Raw genomic sequence first — 14,082 nt, 5'->3', positions numbered from 1 at the left:
TGCAGATACAGAGGATGTGTTAAGAGAAAAATATTTTGCAATTTGATTCAGTGATTTTTTTTCTTGCATGCAACTCGAACCCGTGGTTAGAAAAGAGCAGCGATGGGCGGACAATCCCCAGACCGTTATTCGGCAGGTCAGAAGCCTTTCTCGTGTTTGAAACAGGAGACGGTTTCCAAACGCTTCACTGTCTTCTCTTTTAAGGTGACGCTTGTTACTTGTTTATGTAACAGGGCATTTTTCCCGGAGCAATCTGACCGATGTAGACAACTCTAGGGAACGAAACCAGTGTCCCAACCAACATTTGAATCCACACCCTTCCAGGGCCAAAGCTTTGAACAGACTGCTGCTCCACTCACACGAAACAGGTACGATTCAGGTATCGACACTGTCCTCTTACTCGTTTACTGATGTTGGACAAGGCTTCCTGGAAACAAGTGCTAAGGCCAGCGCTGACAATATATAAGTACAGTTTTTTTCCTCCCTGCTGAAGAAGGAAGTCAAGGAATGGGAGGTTTTCAAGGCTGACTCCCACGGCAACCTGCTCCCCAGCTAGGGCCATTAGAGACACTGCACATTTCTCCAGCTTTTTTTAACTCAGTCTGGCTTCGGAATTCAGAACCCCCTTCACTGGATTTGCATTTGGACACAGGAGAAAGAAAGACACCCAAGACACTGACTTGGGCCGTTGCGCACCAGATACATACTAGGCATCACTCTAGTTAATTCTGTGCTTACAGCAGATGGAGAGGGTTTATACTGACACTACATTGTCTCATTTATTTTTAATTACACTGGAGACTTGGGGGTGGGAGTGTGGTTAAAGAAAAAGTCCTTTTACACATAGAAGCGGCAAATATTACACTCAGGTGCCAAGGTGCCAAGAATGTGCATTTTAAATATCAAATGGGTGGTAATGGACTGGAGTAAACAATGCATGAGAAATATCTCAGAGTTTATATGGACTCTTCACTTTTATCAGCCACGTGGTGTGGGAAAGGCCAACAGAATGCTTGTAAATAGCGCAGAAACAGTCCGCGTCCGCCTGGACAGCTGCATTTGATCGTTCACCATTTCTTTCGGAATTAGTCCCTCTTTTGCTTTTTTCCCTTCTCTGTGGGCTGCCTTTCAGAGGGGCAAGCTGTTTGGCATTTAGTGCTTGTGTTCTGTTAAGTCCAAGCACAGTTCTAGAAGTTTACTGAAGTGACGCTGTGACAAGCAGATCCATCTATCTATTCTGTAACCACAGTATCCAAGACAGGGCTGCCTATCCCAGCATGCAACGGATGCAAGGCAGGCTCACAGGACAGACAGACACAGACCAACACACTCACACCAGAGCCAATTTTCCCCAGAGGCCGAATAGCCTACTAGTTTGTCTCTGCACTGTGTGGGGGAACAGCAGCACCCGGAGGAAACTCACGTGAGCCTGGGGAGAACATGCAGCCTCATGCGCATAAGCACCCCAGGAGCTGATCCCAGGGACCTAGTGTGGCGAGGCAGTACTGTACTGCGAACTACCACACCACCATGCCACCTGCGACAAGAACATGTCAGCTGGAACGCTGCGGTGAAAGTTTTGGTCATCACACTACCAGGGTGATTTTGCTGCTTTACCGGCAGCCCGGAAGAAAGCAACCAGACTGCAACCACTCCAGGCCCTCAGGACACGTCAAAGGTCCTGTAGTTTGAAAACAGTATCATTTCAGCCTGAAACAAAACATGACCTGGGAGATTTTTAGCAGGCCGCTCAGACGTGTAAAAATTAATGACAAAGCCACTGCAGGGCAGGGACAGTGAGGTGAATTAGTGAGTGAGCCTCTCCCTGCCCCCTGCCCGGGTACCCACCACCCAGCATCTGCGCCTCGACCCAGTCTTGCTTCTACATTGTAACGAGATTGCTCCAGGTTCTGTGTCAGCAGGGTGGGGAATGACAGGCTGGAGATGACTTCACAGGCTCGCTGTTCTAGTGCCTGAAGCAGTACAGTGGGACGTGCTACTCACAGGGGCAGCGCAAAATGCAGGCATTCTGTTCATGCTGTTTCTTTTAGCTGATTACTATAGGTTTGTGATCAACTAACACAAATAACAGTGATCAATTTTATTTTTTATTAACTTAAAGCCAATGCATTAATACTTCTATTACCATAGACTTATGCGTTTTAACTATACATACTACTTACTGTAGTACATTAAGCGACAATACAGGGGTGGACGTGGTTATATGTATATTTGGCTATTTGCAATGGTTCTCTGCATCGAACTCTCTCAATTGTTGAGACCCACCTGTACCTTTAATTTATGTAGAGTTGCAATTATACCATTGCTATGTTCCTCTGCATCTACAAAAAAACGATTCATTTTCTGGAAGTATTATATCTCTATAATTCTACCAATGTTGTTAGATACAGCATTATGTCATTATAAAAGGTCTTGGAGGACTACTAATTTATAAACCTGTGCAATTCTCCCACTGACACGTTCGAAGAAAGTGCTCCATTGTACTTCATCTTGTGCCTCATATTAAAAAATGAGAATCCCAATTCTGTCCAAAGTCTTCTATTTTGTTGTGAAGCCTAATGCTACAAAATGTTTTTCATGTTCCATTTTACCACCTGTATTACTAAATAAATATAAACTCCTAATGCTACATACAAGCTCTTAAAAATTAATAAACATTTCAACGACTTTTAATACCACTGAAATTCTTAACCAGAAAGATCTGTGAAACTTCCTGACCTTTTGTCTGCAGTTTTCTTACAAGGAAAGTACTCCGTTCACAACATGTTTTAGGAAAACTGCCCAAAGCCCTTCAAAAAGACTGAAAGGAAGTGAGAATGCAGGCAGCTGGCTCAGGTCAGATAAGCCAGCTGACATTTCAATGTCACAAATCTTCATCTGGTAGAGTGAATAGAAATAAAAACCAAACTGTAATTAATGATATTTCCATTTTCAATGGGTAATAACTTCACAGCTCTAAAAATAGACGAAAACCACTTCTAATCCCAAAAGCCAAGGAACAGAGTGACTCCAGGAGAATTTTTCTTGTGTTTGTGTTGCAGAAATAAAGGCCGCACAGGACAGTGCTGAAATATTACTCCCACTGAAACAGCAAAGACTCTTTGTACAAACATTTTTTCCTCTAAGACATGCAAGGCAATGTAACACCAGCTGGATGAAATTACAAAGCTGTAAGTTTAAGATCTGTTGCAATTTTCAACATATGTGTACACAACCTAACTCCCCCTTTATTTGTAAATGGCTGACAATAAACTAGTTTTAAACTCTCTCATGCAAAGCACTACCTAACTGCTTGTTAGCGTGGCCGAGGAATTAAATGGTAGACGCACAAAATAACTACCTATCATTTGCAATCGTTTCTAAATACTGTTCCTGGCAGCCTGACCACAACCACAAAAACAAGGTTTCAATTAACAACTTAATGAGTTCAATAAAATACTGCCAGCTTTACGTGATCTTTGATCAAAAACAAATTACGTTGTTAATGTAGAGCAACAAACCTCCAGTATGAAAACACGTTACATTGTTAGATTGTTAAAAACATCCAGTAGGTTTCTGTACAGTATGGTTATCTCACATTTCTTTTTCGATATATTCTTATTGCTGTGGGAGTATTTTCTTAAAGCCAGAAATGCTTTAACAAACCTGTGTCTAATGACCAAGAAAAAGCCAGGAATATAGAGAAAATGATGTAGTTAAAATGTCACATGAAAGTTTTGGGCACGAACCAAAAACAGAACAATTGCATTACAAACACGTCTCTTAATAACGCTCATATAATATAAATATTGTTTTCGTTACTTTTGTAAATGTACTATGTTACTCTATACTGCCAATCTGTACAATGGTATACTGTATATGATGTGAACATATTTCCTCTAAATCAATTATGTTGTTCAATCATGTCATTACACCTTTCACAATAACAAATTTATTAAACCATGTTATTGTAAGTCTCTTCGTTTGAGTCCACATCTGGTCTGGAGTTTTAACACTCAAGTGGGGAAAAAAATAAACTGACGTACTTAACCATCTTTCAGGAGGAAATTAATTCAAGACACTGGATACAACTAGAAGTAAACCACAAACATACACATTCTCTCTGGGGGTTAGATACCAACTGCAAATAAGCCATTTGTCCATCAAACAAACTATCACCTGTGAAAATTGTTATTAATATATCTGCTAATTGATTGCAGGTTAGACCCTAAACACTACAGTTTTGTGTAATGCGTATTTTGATGATCTGTTATTGTTATGCCGCCATTTTAACAAGTTGAAGATCAAAAACCGATTGTGTAGCCCTTCAGCAAAAACGTGTGCGTCCGCCACACAGGATCACACTCTCCTGACCCAAGAGGGTCTGTCTTTAGAAGACAGTTTTTCGGACGGTCAATACTGAAGGGCCGAAAAACAACTACATCGAAGCAAATACGACTGCAGCAAGAAACGAAGCCTACCAGAATAACGAACCAATTTAATTTCAGCTGAACGTTCAAGTGAGGAAGGTTATTGTTAGGAGCAGCTGCAGGATGCGCCAGCACTACAAAGCTCGTTTCGGTTCCTGAAAGAAAACACCCTTGCTTACTAGCAACGAACGACATTTGTCCACTTGAACTGTCAGATAAGCCCTTGCTTACTGGAAACGAACGGCATTTGTCCACTTGAACTGTCAGATATGCCCTTGCTCTGCCTCGCAGCAGCGACGGAGCGCACATGCCGGACAGAGGAGGTCACCGCGCCGGCCGACGTTTCCTTGCGGGCTGCGTTGGCCGTCCGCCACGGCCGGCCGAGGGTGGGCAGAGACGTGGGCGCAAACCGAAACGTGCGGTCACTTCTCGACCCCGAGCCACGACACCACCCAGACGGGTCTGGTGTAGAAGCACACACCCACGAAAGCCCGCAGCTTAAACAATACAAACTTCCCACATTCATCACAGCGTCCATAAAAATGACCCGAAACCTTCTATTTGTTAATGTGGCTGAGGGGGCTTGCAGCTTTGCTGCCGGTAATTTATAAGAAGCCCTTGCATTGTTACAGCTCTTCATCCTGAAATGCTTTACATATACAGCATGAGGAGCCCCACACCGTCCACCACTGACAGGCGGACCCACCTGCGTGACGCGGGGCTGTTCTTAAAATCTGCAGGCTGCGTCCATCGGCAGATCAGGGTGAGAAATGAGACGTCTCCTTATCAGCTGGATTAAAGGGTAGCTTTGCCGCGTTGTGCAAGCCGCGAGTGGAGTTCAGCCAGCACGCTTTGGATAACACCTCTAATCTGATGAAAGCGCCCACCCTTTGATTTACAAACCCCCCCAGTTTGCAAATTTTCAACGTTTTCATAGCTCTTTTTTGCAGTTACTAAGAGGTGTGCACTACACTACTATCGTGGCCTAACAGAAGATGCCAGTTTTACAGTGTGACCTTCCACAGCACAGCTCATGAGCGCAACATCGGTGTTCTTAGAATTTTTACAAATTTTTTCCATCTATTTATCTAACTACTGTTCTAGAGTAAATAGGGTAATTAACATTAGTAGGAAATTAACATAAATATTAGTGTTCCTACTTTGGTGATCCAGTGCTCTGGTAGGATAAAAATAACACTGTCTGATTTTCTATCTACTCATCATGAAACCTGATAAACTACTGATAACTAGTTTGCACCAAAACATTAAACAAATCCCATCCAGGTTCTGTCAAAGAACATTGCTACAAAATGAGTGCTTTGCACTGAAAGCAAAACCTTATCAGGAAACACAATCATGACAACAATACTTTATATTCAACAATCTGGTTTATAATGTGTTTTTGCCTTGATTGTTTAATCCAAGCTGCACTTGATATCTGCATTCTAAATAACACTACCAAACAGCACAGGAAAGAAATTAATGTCAGAAAAACAGGCAACTTTTCTGCACACACATTGGTCTTCCACATAATTTTGAGATGAGCAGGTTTTGAATTCTTGCAGTTTGAACAACATGGGCCAACCACTCATGGGGACATGTGGAATTATTCACTGGGCTTTAAACAAAAAAGATGTTGATTTACTACATACCTGTTGCTGAACAGGCCGAAACACCACACTAAGGACAAAGCAATCTGATTAAATGCTGCTTCTGGTCTTAGTATATATGGAGGTTGATGTGGCAACACAGACATAAAAGGGCCATGAAAATAAAAGTGACTCAGTCTTTGAAAAGTACAAATGGTTCTTACTTCATAATGACAACAACAACAACAACAACTGCTACAGAATGACCCTCACATCTCAGCTGCCTTAAAAACCATGATGAAGAGATAAGCTACACTGTCTCCCAGGCACATCACATGCTGCATGGAAAAACAGATTTACTTTAAGGGTCTCAATTACCCTTTAAACTTCTATTCTTATCGTTAGCAATTATACTTTACCAAGCCAAACCGTGGCTTTTTGTTGCCAATTTAATGGCGCATTCCAAAAACTACTGTTAATTAACGCCTCAATTTTACCACTGGGGAAAATCCCCAGGAAATGTTGATTACCCGCCTGAATAGATCCACCTGGTGGAATATCTCTGACAGCTTTTTAATTCTAGAGTGCGGGACAGTCAAAAAATTTCTATGATACGGTGGAATTAAATCGGGCGGCCACCACAGTTCAAATCATGACATTATGATGGGAAGCAATCGGAATTAATTTAAGACTTGTCATGTGCAAAGAACATGCTAGCAACAAGAGTCAGACATCCAGAAGTGGAGTGAGGGGAGGGTACTGCGGTTATGTGAGATTACTTCTAAAACAGCAGATACCAGCCGAAGAGGCAAGCAAGTAAAAACTTCACGGCCTAGACAAACAGTATGTAGGTGTCTTTAGTCACACAGGAAAAGGTTGCAGAACCGAGAAATATACAAGAAATGATGCATCAGCACACCTAGGCATAATTTCAACATAATACCACCCCGCCAAGGATTTAATGAACGACATTGCCTTTATGAATGTTTCATTTTAGGCCTATCAACACCGAAATGGCCCCGTCACAGGATCTGTTTAAAGCACTGACTTGTGTTGGCAGTTAACTGGACACAAAAAATAGACAATTAGGCTGTTAAAGAAGAATCTGAAAATTCCCCACCATTAATAACAAAACTGTGCAAAACATCTTTCATTGTACTGCTGCCTCAAAAAGGTACAGGGTCACGCAGCAGTTACTTCCAGAGGATCATTCTGAGATGGTTACCCACTTGAGAAGATTAAAGGGTTGTTTGTTCCCGGATATAAACAGATATTTACATGTCAGTTTCCGTTTGTGTCACACTCTCACTGCGTTGCCTGCAAAAATTCTGTCCTGGCACAAACTTTCAAAAGCTCTAAGCCTGTGTAGAAGATGCAGTCGAGGAGAGACTGAGAGACGTGAGCAAAACCAGAAGCGTCGTGTCTACTCCAGTCCAGCCCACTAGAGAACAAGAACCCAGCCTTTCAGCCGCAGCTCTCAAGAATGGTGCCATCTGACCAGGAGGCACTGATTCCTTTGCTTCTGTGTTTTCTAGCTCCAACAAAACTGACTCCTCTTTTCCCAAACTAAGGTCATGCGAGTACACTTCAATAACGCCAACGCCCTGCCCCTTGCTGGAACAGCCCATTCATGCTTTTACAGGTGCATTCAGAACAAACAAAAAAGACTAGATTTTTGGGGCAAAATAACCTCCTACAGGACTTTTCCAATGTGGTTTTACAGAATAAAGGACACATGGAAAACACTAATAACACAAAACAAGGGAGCCAGCAGTCATATCACCCTGCAGCTCACAGCTGGCAGCCCACTGAAGCTCAGCAGGTGTGAGCCTGACCAGTACCTGGATGTGAAACTTCCTGGAAAAAACTAAGGTTGCTGCTGGAAGAGGTGTTAGTGGGGCCAGTAGGGGGCGCTCACCCTGCGGTCTGTGTGGTCCTAATGCCCCAGTGACGGGGACACTATACTGTAAAAAGGCACCGTCCTTTGGATGAGACGTAAAGCCAAGGCCCTGAGTCTCTGTGGTCATTAAAAATCCAAGGTTGTTTCTCAAAAAGAGTAGGGGTGTCACCCTGACATCCTGGCCAGATTTCCCATTGGCCCTTAACAATCATGGCCTCCTAATAATAAACTTGGATCAGGACAGATCCAAGTTTTGAAAATGGGCAACACTCTTTACCAGACATCTGTGAATTTCAGTGCTTTTCTGGATCTTTACCCTGATGGGCATCTTGGAACTGTGTAACAAGACAAATCCATCTGTAAGGTCTTCCAAGTGTCCTGGCATGAATTTTCGGTTTGCATTCGAAAGCAATAAAAGAGTTTGCTCTCAGCTCAGGCCGAGATCTGTGAGAGTTGGAGCCAATGTCACTAGCTTGTGACTTGAACTCCACTCCCCACCCCACCCCCCCAAGAGACAGAGCCCTAGTGGCACAACACCGCCAGATATAGGGCTGCCACTTCCCAGGCACCCACAAGGGGGCGCTCCTCTCCACCGGCTAGCACTGAACCTCCAGTACCTCCCAGCGCCTCGATCAAGACCAACGGGCTGATGGGTCGCAGAGACAGAGGGGCCTGTCTGCTCTTGCTCCTTCGTCCTGCGGGCGTGCAGGGGTCTTCGCCGCATGATGACGGGTAACGACAGAGCCACCAAGGGCAGCTGGGAGGGCATTATAATAAAACAAAGCCGGGGGAGCCCTGAGCTCATGAATCAATTAACGTTGAATACCATTTTAAGAGTGAGTTTCTCAACTTACCTGAAAACATCAATTTTCTCAACGAAGACGTTCACCTGGATTCGCTTTGCTGCCCTCAACAGAATGCCCGTGAGCTGTGAAAAAAAACAAACACAAAAAGTTAATCTTGTAGGTTCTTTCACCAGAGTTACATTAAGGCTAAAATGTTCATTCTTAATTAACCATGGTCTAGCGCAAAATTCTCTTTGAGCGTGACCCGTTTTCATGTTGACTGCACATTTTCGCAAAGTCGGACTTGAGATTTATTCCTTGCCAATGTTTAATACCAGAAAAGTGTTTTACCGCCATCTACCGTTTGTTTAAAGATCGAGCCGTTCCTGCAGCTCGATGCTCTTGCAGGATGAAAAGGAACACTCTGTGATGGGCACCGACATGTCTGAACGAGAACAGTGTGTGGAGACTGTCAGCTCAGCATGCAGCCCCCTTCACACGTCAAGCTGAACACTAGGAGTCGGATGGGGTAAAGATCACCATCTTTCCAGCTTCCAAATAAATACTCCAAAAATCAGAATGTAAAAAACTATCAGGACAGCAAACGCTAGATAAAAAGATTGTATCACAGCAGGGTCCTTCTTTGTCGTCTCTGAAGTACTTTTTTCTAAAAGAATTCTGTGACTAGCTCTTAATTATCGAACACACACAACTTTCAATTAAATAGTGATGTGAAAAAATCCAAAGCAAAATCAACATTCTCCATTTGTTCACTTGTTTACCTTTAAAAACGGAGCACCGTTTGCAAGGGAATGGAATCCCTGAACTTCCAAGATTAACGTAAAAGTAAAATACCATCAGTCTACAAACCACAATTATTTGATGATCTGAAAAGGATCAGTTTTAAAACTTAAGCATGATATACAGAGCTCTCAAAAAGACACAGCACAATACAACATTGCCCACAAAATACAAAACACACAGCAAAACCAAGAGCACAACAGAAATGCACATTAAAAAGCAGAGTGAAAATGGGTCTTCAAGGGCAATGTAAAGATGGTGTTCACAATCAGTCTCAAATAGATATGGGTACTGAGTTCCACAGTCGGGAGCTTAGCAAGAGAAGGTTCCATCACCGATTGTGTGGATCCTGGTCTTTGGTAGAAGAAGACCTGAATTAGGAGATCTCATGCTATAAATCCTTTGGATAACCCTTTATAGAAGACTATTAAGTATATTAAATGTCAGCTTGACAAACTTAAGTCCATTCAACTTTCACTTTCAAAGGGAGTCTTCAACTTACACAAAACACAAATTTCATGCTGAGGGAGAGTAGTCAGCACACCAGACACACAGTTCTGGACACAATGAAGCCTTTTTAGTTTCTTAGTAGATAAGAATAATAAACATGGGAAGTCTAATGCCGATGAAATAAAATGTATAGATCAATTCTTCAGGATCAGAGACAGCAAAGACTAGAACTGAGAAGTGTTACACAGATGAAAATTAAAATACCCTCATGATGTTTTCAACACCAAGGTTTCTTCCTTGAAGGGCTTAATTCTAAGACATTTTCACAACAGCATCGAAACCACCAACTTTGCAAAGAGGCCTGCAAGGAGCCAAACCAAACAAGTCTTATCAGATTTTACTTAAGTTCTGCTGCATACATGTCGTAAAAGCAGACAGGCAACTGTAAGTAAAGAATCACGTCAGTAGGATTTGAAAACAAATCGGACTGTCATTAGCACAACGGTACCACATTCATTATGTTGAATACTCTTACCTGGACACAATATAATATACTAAATAGCAAAAGTCTCTACACAGATCACTGTGTAAGTAACTAAGACATCACTGCATCTACAACAACCAAGGAAGGCAAGCACCAGGGATTCACGAAGGAGATTTCCATCTCACACAGTACAATGCCATGATTGATAGTACAGAAATGCATGGTATGGCACCAGTAACAGATTTTAAGCCTGTAGGTACAAGACCAGATCTCAAGATCTCATGTTTTGGCTGTTGAGCCTTTTTCAAGAATTAATAGCTCAGGAGAACAAAGAACAGAGCAGTGAAAGCAGCTCCAAGTGAATGTCCTTCATGTTCACGATAGCCTGGTGAAGCCGATGGACATGGGGCACAGCTGCACAACCCCGCTCAGCTATTGCTGAGAGTCTGGTGTTCCCCATGGTCCCATGTGTGAGCCCAATTCATTGCCCCATCCACCCATTTTCTAAATGGCTTTATCAGACTCGGGGTCACAGGGGGAACTGGAGCCCATCCCGGCTAACAACAGGCGCAGGGCAGGACACACCGTGGATGGGACACCAGTCCATCGCAGGGCACACCCAGACACAAACACACTCACACCAGTGCCAATTTTCCCAGAGGTCAGTTAACCTATGTTTTTGGACTGCAGGAGAGAACTGGAGCACCCAGAGGAAACCCAGGGCCCCTGTACTGGGAGACAGCAACGCTATCCACTGTGCCACTCCATGTTATTGCTCCACACTGTAGTTTTAATCATCATTTTTGCAGCTTAGAAACTGACATATTGTGCTGAAAAGCTTTTGTAAGTCTTTTGTACTGGAAACTAAAATAAAAATAAACACTGGGAACTAATTATTTTGAACTAAAAGAATTAGTTTTCAGTGTTTATTTTCACAGATTTTTGCATATAAACCCAACACATTTAAGCACTACAGTTTGCCCACTCATTAAAATATATTTTGAGAAAGAATTTGCCAAGGAAAACGAAGGAAAAAACACAGACTGGCTTATCACTACGAAGTATGATAAAAATCATCCTTCTCCTTTACGGCTTGTAAACAGTACGGATAAGAGCACGTACTGTAAGTAGCAATGGACTTTGGATAGTGCTGGATAATTGTTTTCAGAAAAGATTCCCCAGAAAGCAAGGATGCCAACACCTCAGAAAACAATCCAGAAACAAACAAAAGGACCTCAATCCATGCCAGCCTGTCAAAAGGGGATTTTTGAAGTCCCTATTTTAGACACAAAGAGAGAAAGTACGGTACCAATACTGTTCAGTACAACATATAACACACAGCAAACAGTCCAAAAAGTCTGAAAACCTAACATTTCTTAAAATGAGAAGTTTAATAAAAAAAAGAAAACTACGCATGAGGAATTTTCTACTGAAAAGGTCATTTCTTTACCCAAATGATACTAACTTATTTTTTTACCTTGTACAGTCTTTCCAATCTGTTCTACCTCTCCTCCAGGATAAAAGAAACAAATCTGCAATAAGACCGTAAAAAAAAAATCAGTAAAATGTTCAAAAACAGTAAGATGTTGAGCAGGGCTTTCTTCAAGTCCCAACCCAGTGAGTCACCCTGCACTTCCTGGGTGCAAAAACCGCAACTTTGCCAGCTGCACATCTCTGCACTCAAAATGGATACACTGCACTATCACCTTTCAAACATCCATGACAGAGCGACATGACAAAAAATCGAGTCTGAAAAAAACTGAAAGCAAGGTTTGGAGAGAATAACACCTACAGTAGCAGAGCAGAGGAATTCTCTATTCCTATCTGCTGAAATCCTACTTCTAATTGACCAACAAAGCAATATTTCTTATCTGCAGCTTACAGAACCTGGTACAACTTAGATTTTGATTATTTAACGACTGTGATAAAACTGCTTATCACAAAAAGGACTTCAGACTGAAAGAGCCCAGAGGAAGAGAGAGCTGGAGTTATTTTGAGCCACACTGACATGAGTGACCTGCTTTCATCACAACTAGGACCTTAGAAACCACAGTTTTATCACCTAGTGATATCTAAAAAAATATTCTTTACTCCCCCCTTGATGGGAAGCTCAATTTACATATTAAAAGGTTACTAATCAAGGTCATCAGATGCACATAGGTCAGAGTAATGAAAGTATTTCATTGGTTGCTAAACAACTGTTAAGCTAACAAGCTTAAATCTTCCAAACTACTGTAGGTTCACATTTTTCATGCTACAGAGGTCTTCGCCTTTTCTCAAGGGACAAACACTTCTGAACTGAATTTCAAATGAAACCCTGCCCAAGCTGCTTCTGCAACATTACCATTTTCCTGTTTATCTTTTGTAATTGATTAATACAGCCGAGAAACGCCCTGCTCTGAAATTTGAGCATTGAAGACAACCAAATAAATTGAATAACCAAGTAGAATTTTTTTAAAAAATGAATTTCACAGAACCTCACTAAATACAATACCAAGTTACATTACAGTGAGAAAAATGGAAGTTATATAAATTTAAACATCTGATACTTTAAACTAATAAAACAAATATCTGTGTACTTATTCTTGTGTAGTCTAACCAGCAAATTCTTATGATGTGTCAACTGTAATAAAATATTTTATTTTTTTATAAGGCCTTAAATGAGATCTATAAGCAACATAGAACAGACGTTCTGAGGCATTAAATGAATAATCACCTAAAAGGTCCAATAAACAAATTTACAATATTTTTTGTAAAACATCTAAAAAGCTCTTGATTCTTTTTTTCTACCAACAGGTCACTAAAAAAACTCAGCACATTTTCCAGGTCTGGGCTTCTGTATTGCTTATGATGAATACGTGCTGATGAACTAACGGACTTGAGCGCCCTCTTGTGGCTCAGTTTGAATGTGCGCCTAAAACGGAAACGGATTCAACGCCGGTTTAGGACCGGCTTTAATGTCAATAACAATGTGTTTTAAACGACACTAGAAACTAAAATGTTTCTCTCCCGAGTGTTAATTCATAAGCCGGTAACAACTCGGTGTAATGATATATAGTTCAAGCAGGGAGCTACGTCAGCATGCGTAGGCTGCAAAAGTACAAGTAAAGGTGTATTCCCTGATGAAAAGAGAAGAAAAGAAACGCAACGTTTCGTCTGTGGAGCCTTCTTCGGGTGTAATGATGATATACAGCAGTGAAACTCGAATATACGGCAGTATTGTACATTTAATAGCGTCGTAAAGCAATCTGGTATACCGGTCTATTACGACAGGACAGAAAGTGTAAAAAGTTAGGTGAGCGGCTGTGAATAAATGAATCGCAGGAGCTACTGTAGGTGTTCATCAAAAGCCTGTTTCTTTATTGAACAATGAATGAACATGGAGCGAGAAGTGGGGCTAATATAAAGCTCTGATTTCTGTGAATCGACATGGATGCTTTGTAACCGCCCGAATTTTTCTAAATTCACGGGAACCGTTTGAGTGCAACTGGAGAGCATTCAGGCAGCAGTTCTCATTGTACATGCAAGCCAGCGGGGTGGAAAGCAGACAGCCCTGCTCCTCACAGCCAGCCAGCCTGCCACTGAGCTCTTCAACACATCTGTCTTCGCGAATCCAAGCGACAAGGACCAAGTCGACGAACAC

At 41.9% G+C, this 14,082-nt stretch overlaps 1 protein-coding gene across 1 annotated transcript in view; it reads right to left on the bottom strand.

The window, feature by feature from the left end:
* Positions 1-14,082, bottom strand: part of scarb2c (scavenger receptor class B, member 2c) — a 35,019-nt gene that overhangs the window by 5,771 nt on the left and 15,166 nt on the right. Inside the window, exon 9 of the mRNA XM_006626659.3 lies at positions 8,774-8,847. Coding sequence (XP_006626722.2) covers positions 8,774-8,847 — 74 coding nt within the window. The remainder of the gene's footprint in view (positions 1-8,773; positions 8,848-14,082) is intronic.

The sequence above is a fragment of the Lepisosteus oculatus genome, chromosome 3 (assembly GCF_040954835.1).
Source record: "Lepisosteus oculatus isolate fLepOcu1 chromosome 3, fLepOcu1.hap2, whole genome shotgun sequence".
Taxonomy (NCBI): domain Eukaryota; kingdom Metazoa; phylum Chordata; class Actinopteri; order Semionotiformes; family Lepisosteidae; genus Lepisosteus; species Lepisosteus oculatus.
Note: the sequence above shows the minus strand (reverse complement) of the source record. Positions and strands in the feature narration are given on the sequence as shown.